We start from the raw sequence: 13,812 nt of genomic DNA, 5'->3' as shown, positions 1-13,812 counted from the left end.
GAGTCGATGGAGCGTCATGGAGCTGAGAGGGGCCAAGCTCATCGTGCCTCTTGTCCATGTCGTCGTCGTCCTCCTCCTCCTCGTCCTTGTCCCTGTCCCCTGTAGATGCTTGACTAGAGGAACCCAAGCCTCCTCTTTCTGCGGAAGGAACATACATATCTTGCGTCGTGTCTGTCCTGCAACCACAATGACCAGCCGCACGGCGTAGACGATGTGACAACCTCTATTGTACAAAACTATGTTAACTGAAAGAATATAACGTATTAATGATATGTTTGAAAGAATATTTTAAATCTTACATCTAGGAAGCCAAGTATGTAGTCGTCATTGACTCTCGGCCGAACGTGCTTGATCTCTTCAACTGAGCATTTCAGTGTATTGCCCTGCAACAAAGTTCTTAATAATAAGACTTCTGAACAGATAGCATTTAGTTTTGTTTTCTTTTGTACAAGAATCTAACTTATTATAAGGGTTATACGGCTCGAAGGTTGCAATAACTACAATAGATAAATCCTAATGTCGGTCCAAGAACACCGAATGTATTGTTATGTAACTCAACGTAAAAAAATAAGGCGATTGGCTTACCACTCTGTCCAAGATTGGTCCTGCCTCCACCTGCCTTCCTGCACGAGTCGACTGGTCGTACGCCGTGTCTTCATCGTTAGAGGACTCGATGTCGGTGTAGTCAGTTTTGGTCCACTATAGCCTCAACCTGCACCGTGTCGCACGTTGGTACCAAGCTTGGTACCGCCTGAACTCACGGTTCGTGTGCGGCTTGTTGTTGTTGTCTACGTTGTCATGCATCTCCTCCCATTCCTCAATGTAGGACTGGTGGTGCCTCTCCTAGTAAAAAATCTTCTTGTTCCTCTGACGATCCAACCTGCACGTATGTCATCGTTACAATAATCCACGTACGTGGCACCATATTATAAGAAATAGACCATCATCATGAGACATTTGAAATATCAAAACACTTACTTGTGTAAGTCAACGCCAGTCGAGAATAGAGGCATAGGCCAAAGCTGTCTCACTCCAAATTGGCGTGCAACCCTATCTGGCAGGTGGTACTCGATAGTATAGAAGTAGATTAGAGGGCACCTCATCCTATAGAAGTAGTTGTCGGCCCCATAGACGTTGCTCAGCTAAAAAGGAAGTGCGTCCTCTCCACCATACGGCTCCCACTCCACCTACAATATGTCCAAATAAGATGTTAGATGGTATACTAATCCTTTTCAAAGCAGCATGGAAAATAAAATTTACTTACACTAGATGCTGTCAACGTATCTAGCTCATTCGTGTACTCAATGTACGCCCGGTCTATCCTCATGTGCGGAACCTTGACATGGTCCCAAAGGTACGCCCACGTTGGCTGGCGACTTAGAGGCTGACCTTGGAACCACTTACGATGAGCCAGAACCTCTGGACAACCAACTAGAAAACGAGCCCACATCCACAGCTATAATAGGTACATGCATCCACCAAGTGACGGGTTGGACGTAGACCGACGACACCCCCCACACAGCTACCGGTATAGAAAACACAAGAGTGTAGAGCCCTAGCTGTACTGACCCGCCTGGTCCCAGTCACTGAGGCAGTGGATCCACATCTAGGACGCACTGTCACCCATGGCGTTGAGAAAGAGAATGCAAGCAAAAAGATGTAGGATCCATGCCCGGCAATAGTACCCAACCGTCTCCTCATTTGCCTCCTCGGGGCACTGTGTGAACTGTGCACGTAGCCATGAGATGGGAACTCCAGAAGTGTGAGCCCCTTGCTCACCAAGCTCACGTCCAAGGAAGGCCTCCACTCGTGCTCTCCAGCCCTCTGACCTGCACTACCCGGTGACTGGGTTCCCATGAATCCTTAGGCCTAGCATCTTCTGACAGTCCTAGAGCGAGACTGTCATCTCCTCGAAAGGTAGGTGGAAGCTGTGAGTCTCCAGCCACCGCCTATATTTAAGACAAAGCAAGATTACTTGTCAAAAAGTCAATCGCATGAACAAATGGCCATGAATGGAGGCAATGATTCACTTTAATACCTGTCTACCAACGCAATTATCGCCGCTGAGTTGAACTTGGGCAACCCACGACGAACCTGAAAGGAGATGACATCCAGGCCAGCTCTTTGCGGGAAAGGAGTGTACCTGTCATCGTACCGAATGTCCAAGAACCCACTGTGGGTCCTAGAACGAAGGTGCGGAATGTCCTGCATCGAATAAAACATAGTCACATGTTACTTCACAAACACATGTATGAATAAAACTTATAGATTATTACCTGCCCCAGCGCAAAGAGACTCCTCGGTGGGCTCCTCGTACGTTGGGTCGAGTAGGTGGAATTGCTCCATCCTACAAAAAAAGTGAATGAATTAGAATTCCAATGTACAATGAAACATGAACTTATAAATGTATAAGTAATTGACACAAATACAAGCATAAATTGAGACATGCATAATTAAATATATGAATAAGACAAATATAAAATAATACTATAAATCAATAGTCCTACCTCACTAATCTGCCAACGACAACTTCGTGAGTTGTGGCCAAGTCCACCTCACTTGTCGCACTCGTACTGCTCGGCATCAGTAACAAATGGAGTTCCTCTCCCATGCCTAAAACTTTTAGGTATCTGATCCATAACCATCCTGTGCCTTGTCCTCTGCCTTGATCCATGCTTGTTCCAATGGTAAGATGGATCCGTAATGTACTTTGGCCCATCATATGGAGGACACTCTCCAAGGTCCTAGAAAGGCACGAAGCGGGGGCTCCATGTGTTCACAAGCGTGTTGACACTAAACTTGTGAGGTATCCTCCTCTCGATATTATAGTTGCGATGCCTAGCTGCTACCACCAAATGAGAACATACAAAGTGGTATTACCTTGGTTTACCACAAGTGCACTTAAAATCTTGGAGGACAACCACATGTATCCTTGACTCTCAAACCTCACCGTCGGACGTTGTACCGCCCCTATGCTCAACCTGATAAGTCCTTGTAGCATGGTCAAAGCATGCAACCTCATGTATGCCAGCCCTTTCTCTTGCCTTCTCTAGATGTGCCTTTGGTTTCGGAGCCCATATGTCTCCATCACTCCTCAACTGCAATGCATGGGCATGTCTATCGTTGAATCAGGCAACAAGCTTATAGAAGGTGAATTGAACAATTGCATTCATGGGCATACCACGTATCCCCAATAGCAACTTATTGAATGACTCTGCCATGTTGCTGCACTGAAACTCGTACCTCCAGCCACCGGTGTCGTCAGCTCTCGTCTATTTCTCCAAATCCCTCATCAAACCAGTGAGCCATTGTCTACCTTCTGCATTTGATGCGGTTCTGACCTGCTCCAACTTTTCCTTAAAGTACTTGTCCTCAAGCTATCGAGCAGTCTCCTAGAACAGATCAAAGTTACCCTTGACACCATCCTTCTAGAGTAGATTCTCGGCAAGGTGCTGAGTACACCAACGATGGTGCAACGGTGCATACCCCTCTATCTGCTCTCGCACGGCATTAAGTATGCCTCGATGCCTATCAGATATGACACCAACCTCCCTGCTAGGCCCAACCACGTGTATCCGGACTAGCCTCAAAAACCATCCCCAACTGTCATTGTTCTCCTTTTCAACCAAGGCAAATGCCAAAGGAACCAACTTGTTGTTCGCGTCATAGGATATGGCTATAAGAAGTGTGCCCTGGTATTTGCCAATCAAGAACGTACCATCAATGGAGAAGATGGGACAACAGTGCCTAAAGGCCTCGACACACTGAGAGAAGCACCAGAAGGCACGGAAGAATATCTGCCTCCCAACCTTCCATGCATTAGGTTTTGGAATGTACTCATAATGCATGCCATGATTCACCACTTTGATTGCAATGAAAAGAACTAGCAGCTGCTCATACCCATCCTCCCAGTCCCCATATATCATCTTCCACGCTCGCTGCTTAGCTCTTCATGCTTTACCATAAGTTATCACATATCCTCCATACAACGCTTCAACGGTCCTGATAATTGTTCTCACCTTCATGTTGGGTTCTCCCTGCAAAATTCCCATCAACCGCTTGGCAATGAGGGTAGATGTCAACTGTCGATGCCTTAGTGTCAGCTCATGGTCAGCACAATTGTGTGGCCCGACAACTTTTGTGATCTTCCATTTTCCGGTTACCTATTGCTTCCTTGCACAAACCCTCCATGGGCAGCGTTCCTTGTCACACACAACTGTGTAATGGCGCTCCACATATGAATGCAATACCCTATAAGGCCTCTTTCGTATCACTGCAATAACCACCTCTTCAAAGCAGAGAGGTCATTGAACACCCTCCCATTCTCAATTATCATGTTAGGACTGGCCTCAGGAGCTTCTAGGAGCTTATCATCACGTCCTTCTACAAACGCCTAATTGGAATGAGCAAGATCGTTGAACTCGTGAACTCTAGGATCACGGCGATCGGGAAAGATACGCCTCATCATCTTAACGTCACTCTCCGTCAGCTCTCCAACAGGGCGATCATCATCAGAATCAAGAGCCCTAGCCATCTCATATGGCTCTGAATCATGCATAATTTCAACACTATTTGACCCACGGAATCCATCTACAAACTGCACTTGCGCAGCAACAAGGGGCACATCCACATTCTCAGGAATGTCTCCTGCAACATCATTATAGAAATGAGGAAAGAATGAAAGAAATAGATGTAAGGAAAGGGGTAAGCTCCCAAAAACCATGCGGTTAAGACACTTACTCAGATGATTCTGTGTTAAAGGGATCTCATAAGGAGGATCTGCCACGGAAAAATGAGTTTGACAACCATCTCCAAATACCGCATTGGGGGCAGATTGAGCATCGGAAAACCGTAGGTGCAATCTACACATGCAGGTAAGGTTCCAGAACAGGAGGGTCGATGTATGCCTGATAATCCATTGTTGGGATAAACCCATGAGGGATGGGATCAACTAACACCCGACGCACAACCACGTCCAAACATTGCAGCTGGCTCTTCATAGCCAATCTTACATAGTTCTCCTACTGATCCGCACAACCAATTAAGATCATTCGCCTGAAGATGTTCGGAGGATAACCTAGGTGCAGTACACCATCAACTTCAATGCCATCATCTCCAAGGCAATACAGCTCCTCCCGAGCCCTTGCAACCATGTCACTAAATGAAGGCCTATCATTGAATAGCACAGGCACGCTTTACATGTCAAGAAACTCAACATATCCATAGTGATCGCTTTCAACAGTGCCTCCATGATATATGGTCACTAGGTTATCCATTTATTTCAAACAAGTAACGCAACACATTTCCTTTAGTCCAAATTAGACGATAGATAGTACCTAACAAGTACTTTCTAACTACAAACTAAGTAATCAAGATAATAACTACGAATATATTTACAATGTACTCACTAAATAGCTAGATCATAGGTACATAACTAAAAATGTAACTACATATCTAAGTAGCTATCTAACTATATCTATGTGCACATGTGTCTATGTTTCTATCTATCTACATATATATCTCACTAGATCACTAACTAAGTCAACTATCTGAGTCATCACATTAACTAATAAATAACAAATATCAACTAAGTAGGTACATTGCATATTCATAATTTTTACCCGCCCGGGGCGACGAACGATGGGCGTGGGTTAGGCTGAAGATAGACGACGGTGGTGGCGCGGCAGACGACAGCGCGCGCGGCGAGCGCGGGATGCCCGGGGCTACGCGCGACGAGCCCGGCTCGACGGGCGCGGCCTAGGGTCGACGGTGGAGGGCAAGGCGCGGCGTGGCGGCCAACCACTGGAGACAGCACGGCGAGGGGCACGGCGCGGGGCGGGGGGGTGACCTCGGCGCGGCACGGGGGGGCGCAGGCACGGCCTCGGGTGCGGGAGCAGGCGCGGCCTCGGAGCGGCGAGGGGCGTGGCACGGGGCGGGGGCGGCCTCGACGCGGCGCCGGGCGCAGTGCGGGGTCGAAGCGGTGAGGGGCGCGGGAGCGGGCGCGGAAGAAGCCGCGGCAGCGCCGGCTCAGCGGCGAGGCGCGGGGCGGCAGCGCGCGGTCGGCGCTGGCTAGGCGCGCGGCGGCGACGCGGTGCGGCGCCGAGCAGTGGCGCGGGCGCGGGCGCGGAGGCGGCCGAGGTGGCGCGGGCGTGGAGGCGGCGGTGGTGCGGGCAAGGCGGCGGCGGCGGCAGGGCTAGGGCGCGAAAGGAAGAAGAGAGAGGACCGGCGCAGGCCGTAGATATTTCCGAGCTCGGCGCCAAAATCTACGGCGCCGAGCTCGGCGCCAGTCACTCTGGCACCGAGCCCCCTGGCACGTCATGGCCCCGTGCCCAGGAGCTCGGCACCAGTGACGGTGGCGCTGAGCTCGGTGCCAGCATCAATGGCGCCGAGCTAAGGGTCTATTTTCTGAATTCTTTCCACCAGGGATCTATTTGTGAGAAACTTTCAAAAAAAAAAAGCCAAATTGTAAAAAATTCGGCCCAGTGTGGCCCACCTAGCTTGGTTGTTTAATCAGGTACTTAAACGAATGTTTTGAGAGTTTATGTTTGAGGATCACGTCGGTGAACTTTACAACAGCGGCGAGCTCTAGGATGATGATCGTGGGTGGCTCTGGTACAGCCTGCAAAAGGACGCAGGTCCTTGTACCCCCTGGACCCTGCAGATTCTTTTCCGTATGAACCACGACGCCGTGTACGTTATTCACTTGTGACACGCGAGTGCGATCCTCAATAACAATCCTCGAGAAAATTCAAAAATAATCTAAACGCGGTGGATTCTCAATTCCCATATACCGTTACCACGTCTTAACAAAAAAATTCATTTTTATTCGTCGTGCCATCATTAAATATTTGTATTGGCCCTGTTTGCTAGATAGCACTTATGAGCCATGGTACAGTGTTTTTCTCTGACAACAAATCAGCGAACAATACTTTTAAGACTGGCTTTTTAGCGAAATGAACCGGGCTAGTACTCTCTCTCTTTCAATTATTAGTCGTTCTATTCGCAAAAAAAAAAATTATCAGTCTATCTATTTTTTTAAAAAAATCAAAGCATATAGAATTTGATCAAATTTATATATTAAAATAATAACATTTAGGATACCAAATAAGTATCATTAGATTTTTTATTGACTATGTTTTCATGGTATACTTATTTGATGTCATAAGTCTTTGTAATTCTCTCTATAATCTTAATCAAATTTGAGATGCTTTGTCTCTCTAAAAAAGTTAGAATAACTTGTAATTTAGAACGTAGAGAGTATGATCCATCATGATACCTATCTACAACATAAAATAATAGTGCAATCAATCATGTTTATTACCGCAAAGTTTGGTATTTATAAATGAGATCCTCTGCAGTTGGCCATGTGACTTCTCTCTACGGTTGCTGAAGATCTAGACGTTCATTCATATCTAACGGTGGCCAGAGCATAAGTGCTGCCTCCCTCAGCTAGCTGGGCTTCGGCCCAAACAACAGAGCCGCGTCCACTCAAAAAAAGAAAAGAAAAAAAAAACTGTACAACAGAGCAGCTGTATTTTGCTTCCGGCATGATTACTCGATACTTTGCCGCCGGGACTGCGTTTTTGGCGCGAGAAAGGAAAGGGTGGGCGCCGAGATCGGACTGCTGCTGCTGTGGTGTTCTCGATCAGTAAGCAGGTGGACTTCTGCACTCACGTCATCCCTTGCTGTGATGTGTTGTTCTAATTTGATTTTTTTTTTGTCCTCCCTCACTGGATTTTGCTGGAATGATAGATTGAAGGAGATCTGATATGGAAGCTTGAAGGGAACATCAACTTGCTTGAATGAAAACAAAATTTGCATATTTAACATGGAAGAAAATAGGTGTGTAACGTTATGATTGTTTTTTTGTGGTCCAACTAATTTAGGGATAGATTGTAGTTGTTCAGTTTGCCACCTAATATCATGTCATCTTTATCTGTTTTCTTGTAGGGAGGGCATGCTTCCTAATCTTTTACCTCAAGTTGGCATGGAGTTCAGTACTATAGATGAGGCTTGGATATTTTGGATTAGCTATGGGGGTCGCAAAGGCTTTGAGGTGAGAAAAATGTACACAAACAAAAGAAAGTTAGATGGGAAGGTTAGTTCCTGCAGATTTGTTTGTGCAAATGAAGGTCAGAGAAAGCCAGATAAAAGAGATCATCTAATAAAGTGTCCAAGAGCTGAAACTAGGACCAACTGTCAAGTTCGTATGGGACTTATAATGGACAAGAATAAGGGAAATTATAAAGTGACTGATCTGTTTTTGGAACACAATCATACCCTTTAGCTGCCACAAACCTCACACTTGATGGCGTCCCAAAGGAAAATTTCAGAGTTACAAGGTTTTGAAATTGAGATGGCTGACGATGCAGGAATTGGGCCCAAAGCTGCTCATGAGTTGGCTTGCATACAAGTTGGTGGCTCCGTTAATCTCAGTTACATTCTTCAAGACCACAAGAACTATTTACGGGCCAAGCGGCAACGGGAGATGGTATATGGTCAAGCAGGAAGCATGCTTATGTATTTTCAGGAAAAAAATGCCGAGAACCCATCATTTCAATATGCACTGCAGATGGATCGGGAAGAACAGATTGCAAACATATTCTGGGTTGATGCTAAAATGCTCACTGACTATGCATATTTTGGTGATGTTGTCAGTTTTGATACTACCTTTGGTACAAACAAGGAGAGTAGGCCTTTTGGTGTATTTGTTGGGTTCAACCATTTTAGAGAAACAGTGGTTTTTGGTGCTGTTCTCATGTATGACGAGACATTTGAATCCTTCAAGTGGCTATTTGAGACCTTCCTGAGGGCCCATAATGGTAAGCAACCTAAAACAATATATACCTATCAAGATTATGCAATGGGAAAAGCAGTTAAGGAAGTTTTTTTAGAAGCATGGCATGGTCTGTGCACTTTTCACATTATGCAGAATGCTGTCAAGCATCTAGCTGAACCGGATGATGAGGAATCAGATGCATTTCCCAAACAGAAAGTAGAAGACAACAATAAAGAACCAAGTATTCTCTTTGATTTTAGTGCGTGTATGTATGAGTATGAAGATGAAGCAACATTTAAAGATGCATTTAACATCATGAGGTCAAAGGCGAAAAAGCAAACTTGGTTGGATAGTATATACAAGGTAAGAGAAAAATGGGCCGAATGTTACATGAAGGATGTGTTCACATTAGGGATGAGAAGTACACAACTCAGTGAGAGTCTGAATAGTGACCTAAAGCGACATTTCAAATCTGATTTTGATATAATCCGATTTCTTAAGCATTTTGAAAGGGTTGTGGAATATAAAAGAAAGAAAGAACTGCAATATGAATTTGAATCAAGAAAAAAATTGCCTAGAATCAAAATGAGGACACCTATGTTAATCCAAGCTAGCAAGCTTGTACACACCACATATTTTTGAAGCTTTTCAAGGTGAGTATGAGAGGTCAATGGTAGCATGCACCAGAACATTAGAAGGCACAAATGAATATCTTGTAGCAATTGGGAGTCTAGATGAAAATTTTACCTTTGAGAAGGAGTACAAAGTTATTGGTGATCCATTAGAACAGATCAGTACATGCAGCTGTAGGCAATTCAATAGAATCAGAATACTATGTGGCCATGCTTTAAAAATCCTTGATTTGATGAATATCAAATCACTTCCCACACAATATGTACTGAAGAGATGGACACGGGAAGCACGCAGTGGAGCTGCACAGGACAACAAAGGCCGAGACATAATAGAGAATCCAAAATTAGATGATATGCTTCGCTACAAAGATATGGCTCGCAAATTTCTCAATTTGGCATATCGAGCTACCAGCCATCCAAAATGCACCTTATTAGTAAACAACACACTGGATATGCTCAGCAAGCAAGTTGAAGAAGAAATGAATGGTGTTACAAGCCCTATGGATCCCATCATGGCTCCACCAATGTTACTTTGCCTAATGAATTGTTGAGTACAGCAAGTCTAAAGAAAAAAGAGGTGGAAACAAAAACCTCGAAACGCAAAAGAACTTGGCTTGACAAGAAGCGCAAGTGTACAAAAAAGGGAGGTAACAAAAAAGAAAACAGTACAAAGGTGTGTGACAAGAAAAAAAAAAAGTTCGAAGGTTTGTGACAAGAAAAAAGAAAAATGTTCAAAGGTATTTAACAACACAAAATATATCAGATTCTCTCTAACTGTATTTGCTACAAAAAGTTTCAGTTGTATTTAACTATTTGATTCTCTTCTATCTGATCAGGAGCAACAGACTACAAAAGTGTCAGTCGATGATGGCGCAACACTACAAAATACATGCCTAAACCATCCATCTTTACCTCAGGAAGAGATCTCTGAATCATACACAGTCATCAATAGTTTCTCTCAACTATTGACGGTAATATTACAAAGTAATATATTTTTCCTCTGAATCATACATGGTCATTATGTTGAATTATTTTTGTTCTATTTTTTAGGGAGCAATGACAGATGGTGTTATTGGTGAATTCTAGTAGTACAGGTTATGTCCCCTTTGCATTTGTCCTGCAATGACAGATGGTGTTCAGATAGTTTTGGTTTTGTGGTTTAAGTGTAATCAGCCAAATGGAGCTTCCCGTAATATGCATCATTTTGTGCATCTTGATGAAATTGCAGTAACCAGCAACATCTTTTGTGCAGACATATGAAATTGCAGTAACGAGTGACATCTTTTGTGCATTGCATTCACAATAGCATTCCAAATCAATTTACAACACAATGGCGATATTTACATCTTCTATAGTCACAAATTGTTTGCTAGCACTTGAACAATTTACAGAAGGGATTCCCTTTACAGAACTGATAGCAATTACAGTATCCTTCCATCACTAGTCTTTTACAGTCCACTGATCCACTCTTCCACGACCAGCAGCAGCGGCAGCATAATCCGCATCTTCCTCCCCAGTCGCTGAAGGCCGCGATTTCGTGCTGTAACCAGTGTTGCCAGCTGAGAATGAGTTGCTGCTCCTCTTCGCCTCCTGGGCAGCAGCAGTGTTGTTGTCCAGAAGCTCATCCCATCCTCCATATCCGCCACTGCTTTTGCTGGCTCCCCAGCCATCTCCACTGCTGCTGCTCTTGGTGTTATCATCAGCTCCAACAGCGGTTGCGGGAACGCCACTGCCTTTTCTCCTTCCCCATACAGCGTCAAGCAAAAATGATATGGCCGACTGACCGAGCGGGAACGCCATGGCCATTAGAAAGGCCTTTGTCCCCGTTGCAGCAAACATGGACACAAGCATCACCGGTAGCAGGAATCCGTACATCTTAAATACCTAGGCCACAAGTATAGAAAGCAGCAGGCCATTGATCAGTCACTACGACAACAACGAAGCACAGTTATTCATTCATTGATTTTATTACAGTACTGATCTGATATGCATGCTAAATTAGTGATGAAATGAAAAGCAGCAGGAACAGAAGCTGATGAGTCTGGGCTAATTGATTGTAGTGATCAGTTAAGTTCCAAATTAGAGAATTATAAGTAGAGATTTGGTTTAGATATACTAGGCAAAAGAAATATATTGTTGCTTAAATGTAACTCAGAATGATTGGCAAAGGATCTATGATCCCAATCCCATTATACGCTCACTGTCCAGAGCACGCAAGAAAATTGAAGTTATGTTTTCAAAACGAAAATTGAAATTATTGATGGCATAATGACAGAGCCTACCAGAAAGAAAGGGGGAAAATACAGGAACAAAAATTCTATACAATATGTATGTAGCAGACCTTGGAGAACCAGGGCTCGTCGAACAGTTCCCCGGCACCACCAAATCCGGGGAACGCAGCGTCATCCTCGTAATCATAATAGTATTCCTCCTCCTCTAGAGAAGAGGAACCGTAGTCTTCTTGGCTGCCGTCGGGGTCGGACCACCACCTCCTCCTCGTCGCCCTGCTGCTCGTGGTGGCGGTGGTGCTGTCTCTTCCATGGGTGTTGCCGTTGGAGAACCACCAGCTGGAGGAGCCGCGGCGGAGGAAGGAGGAGAGGATAGGAAGGGGCGGTTTGCCTGGTGGTGCTGGAACTGGAGGCGCTGGCGAGGACCTCCGAGGGGAGCGCCCCCTCCGAGGGGAGCGGGAAGGGGAACGCCGAGTCGCCGACCCTTCAGACCTAGGAGGAAGAGGACGGCGGAGTCGAATCAGTGGACGCTAGCAATTGGGCTGATATGGGCCTGGTTACAGGCTTGTGAGATTGGTTCGTTTGCTTGACTCACGGTTGGATAGAAATCGGATGGTTTAGATCAGTGACTGCAGAGACAAGTCGTTTTACTCGACTTTAGAGGATCTTGTTCCGTCGCTGGCTAGGGCCATGGGAGCCATCGTGGCATACCAAGTCACGCCTTATGCAGTGGCGTAACTCAGTCATGTTATGCACTTTGACGTGAATAAAAGTGTTATTTCTTAAAATTTTAGTTAGGACGTGTCATTATTAATTTTAGTTTTTTTTATAAATAAAAAATCACTCTTGCACGACGCCAACACATCATCTACTAGCGAAGCAGCGAGGGGCAGGAGTGTCATTTTCACCCGTACGGCACAACGGAATTCCCCGCGCCTCTATGCACAAGTGCGCAACATCGATTCGAGAGTCGAGAAGTCAATACTCGAGACATCCCCTCACGTTGGCAATGGCGACCAGTTTGCTCCCATCCATGGCGAATCCTCTCCTCCGCCCCTTCCACCTCGCCGCCGTCTCCCTCATCCTTCTCGCTCTCGTTCCCCACACTAGCGCTGCGACGGCCAGCACCTCCATCAGCCTTCCCCCACGCGCGTCCGCCCTCCCCACGGGGCTAGGGACGACGCGCCGTCGTCGGCCACGGGACACGTACTCCTCCGCATGCCTGCCTTCTCCGACCGCCTCCACGCTCCGCCTTCCCTGCAGTCCGTCGGTGGCTCCTCCGCGCCGCGCCGCCTCCTCGTCACCCCGGCCATCGCGTGGGGCCAGAAGAACCAGGCTGCCACCGCCCCGTCGCCGTAAGCCGCCGCTCCTCTGCGCACGCGTCATACCGACCACGCCCGCGCCGCCGCCCAAGCGCGCTACATGAACTACGGGGACACCCTCGCAAACTTGCACTTCGTATGCCAGCCCCCGTTCTGCTTCGCCGACTCCGACCACGACCTCCTCGCGGTGCTCTACGGCCCGCACACTGGCGACTGCTGCACAACAGCGTCTACGGCATCGTGTGCACCATCGAGGGGGCGCCACCAATCCTGCCGTTCTCCTGGCGCGCCTTCATATATTCCGACGGCGACGTGTGCCACGTTGAGATCGGGTACATGAACAACTACGGCAGCCTCTACAGCTTCGACTGCCCTGCCTGGACCTGCGAGCGGCATCTCTCGACATCAGCCGACGAGGCGCGTGGGTCATCAGCGCCATTTCGACACCGTGCGGCGGCCGCACCAGCAGCGCCGTCGCCGCGTCGGCGCGCAACGCGATAGCGCTGCTGCCTCTTCTGGCCGTACCTTTCCTCCCACCTCCCCTGCCCGCGGCGGTGGCTCTCTCCTCCCTGGCCTGTCTAGTCCTCGCCGCCGACCTCTCCGCGAAGGAGCACATCAAGGTCAACCACGCCACCTGCAGTGTCTACAAGTACGACAACGCCACCGGCGCGATCGAGCGCGCGCGTCCATTCGCCGGCCTGCGCTTGGTATGCCCTCGACCACTCTGCATCGACGCCGACGCCGACGCCGACTACGATGAGCGCACTCTGTGGATGGCCTACGCGCAGCGCAGCCATGGCCGCCGAGACGACCCGCTGCGCGTCTACTGCACCGTGCACTCCCTTGTGGGC

General features: G+C 47.1%; 2 protein-coding genes and 1 pseudogene across 2 annotated transcripts; 1 reads left to right on the top strand and 2 right to left on the bottom strand.

The window, feature by feature from the left end:
• Positions 1-5,617: 5,617 nt before the first annotated feature.
• On the bottom strand, positions 5,618-7,549 carry LOC136530847 (uncharacterized). Its single transcript, XM_066523559.1, has 2 exons — positions 7,520-7,549; positions 5,618-6,193 (listed from the first exon to the last, which is right to left on the bottom strand). Exons 1-2 carry the CDS (start codon positions 7,547-7,549, stop codon positions 5,618-5,620), a joined length of 606 nt encoding a protein of 201 aa, XP_066379656.1.
• A 184-nt stretch (positions 7,550-7,733) lies between these two features.
• Positions 7,734-9,173, top strand: LOC136530837 (protein FAR1-RELATED SEQUENCE 5-like; annotated as a pseudogene).
• Positions 9,174-10,767: 1,594 nt separating this feature from the next.
• On the bottom strand, positions 10,768-12,722 carry LOC136530846 (uncharacterized). Its single transcript, XM_066523558.1, has 3 exons — positions 12,625-12,722; positions 11,753-12,131; positions 10,768-11,295 (listed from the first exon to the last, which is right to left on the bottom strand). Exons 1-3 carry the CDS (start codon positions 12,720-12,722, stop codon positions 10,852-10,854), a joined length of 921 nt encoding a protein of 306 aa, XP_066379655.1. The 3' UTR covers positions 10,768-10,851.
• Between the last annotated feature and the right edge of the window lie 1,090 nt (positions 12,723-13,812).

This window comes from Miscanthus floridulus, unplaced genomic scaffold (assembly GCF_019320115.1).
Source record: "Miscanthus floridulus cultivar M001 unplaced genomic scaffold, ASM1932011v1 fs_220_2_3, whole genome shotgun sequence".
Lineage (NCBI taxonomy): Eukaryota > Viridiplantae > Streptophyta > Magnoliopsida > Poales > Poaceae > Miscanthus > Miscanthus floridulus.
This window is presented reverse-complemented; position numbering and strand designations above follow the sequence as displayed.

What these genes read in the sequence shown, in the direction of transcription:
- LOC136530846 (XM_066523558.1), bottom strand. Translation starts at nt 12,722, where the DNA reads ATGAGGGAGACGGCGGCGAGGTGGAAGGGGCGGAGGAGAGGATTCGCC. An exon ending in AACGTGAGGGGATGTCTCGA is followed by an intron (nt 12,132 to 12,624) that starts GTATTGACTTCT and finishes TCTTCCTCCTAG; the next exon opens with GTCTGAAGGGTCGGCGACTC. An exon ending in ACGAGCCCTGGTTCTCCAAG is followed by an intron (nt 11,296 to 11,752) that starts GTCTGCTACATA and finishes CTTGTGGCCTAG; the next exon opens with GTATTTAAGATGTACGGATT.
- LOC136530847 (XM_066523559.1), bottom strand. Translation starts at nt 7,549, where the DNA reads ATGCCGGAAGCAAAATACAGCTGCTCTGTT. An exon ending in CAAAATACAGCTGCTCTGTT is followed by an intron (nt 6,194 to 7,519) that starts GTACAGTTTTTT and finishes TTCGCGCCCTAG; the next exon opens with CCCTGCCGCCGCCGCCGCCT.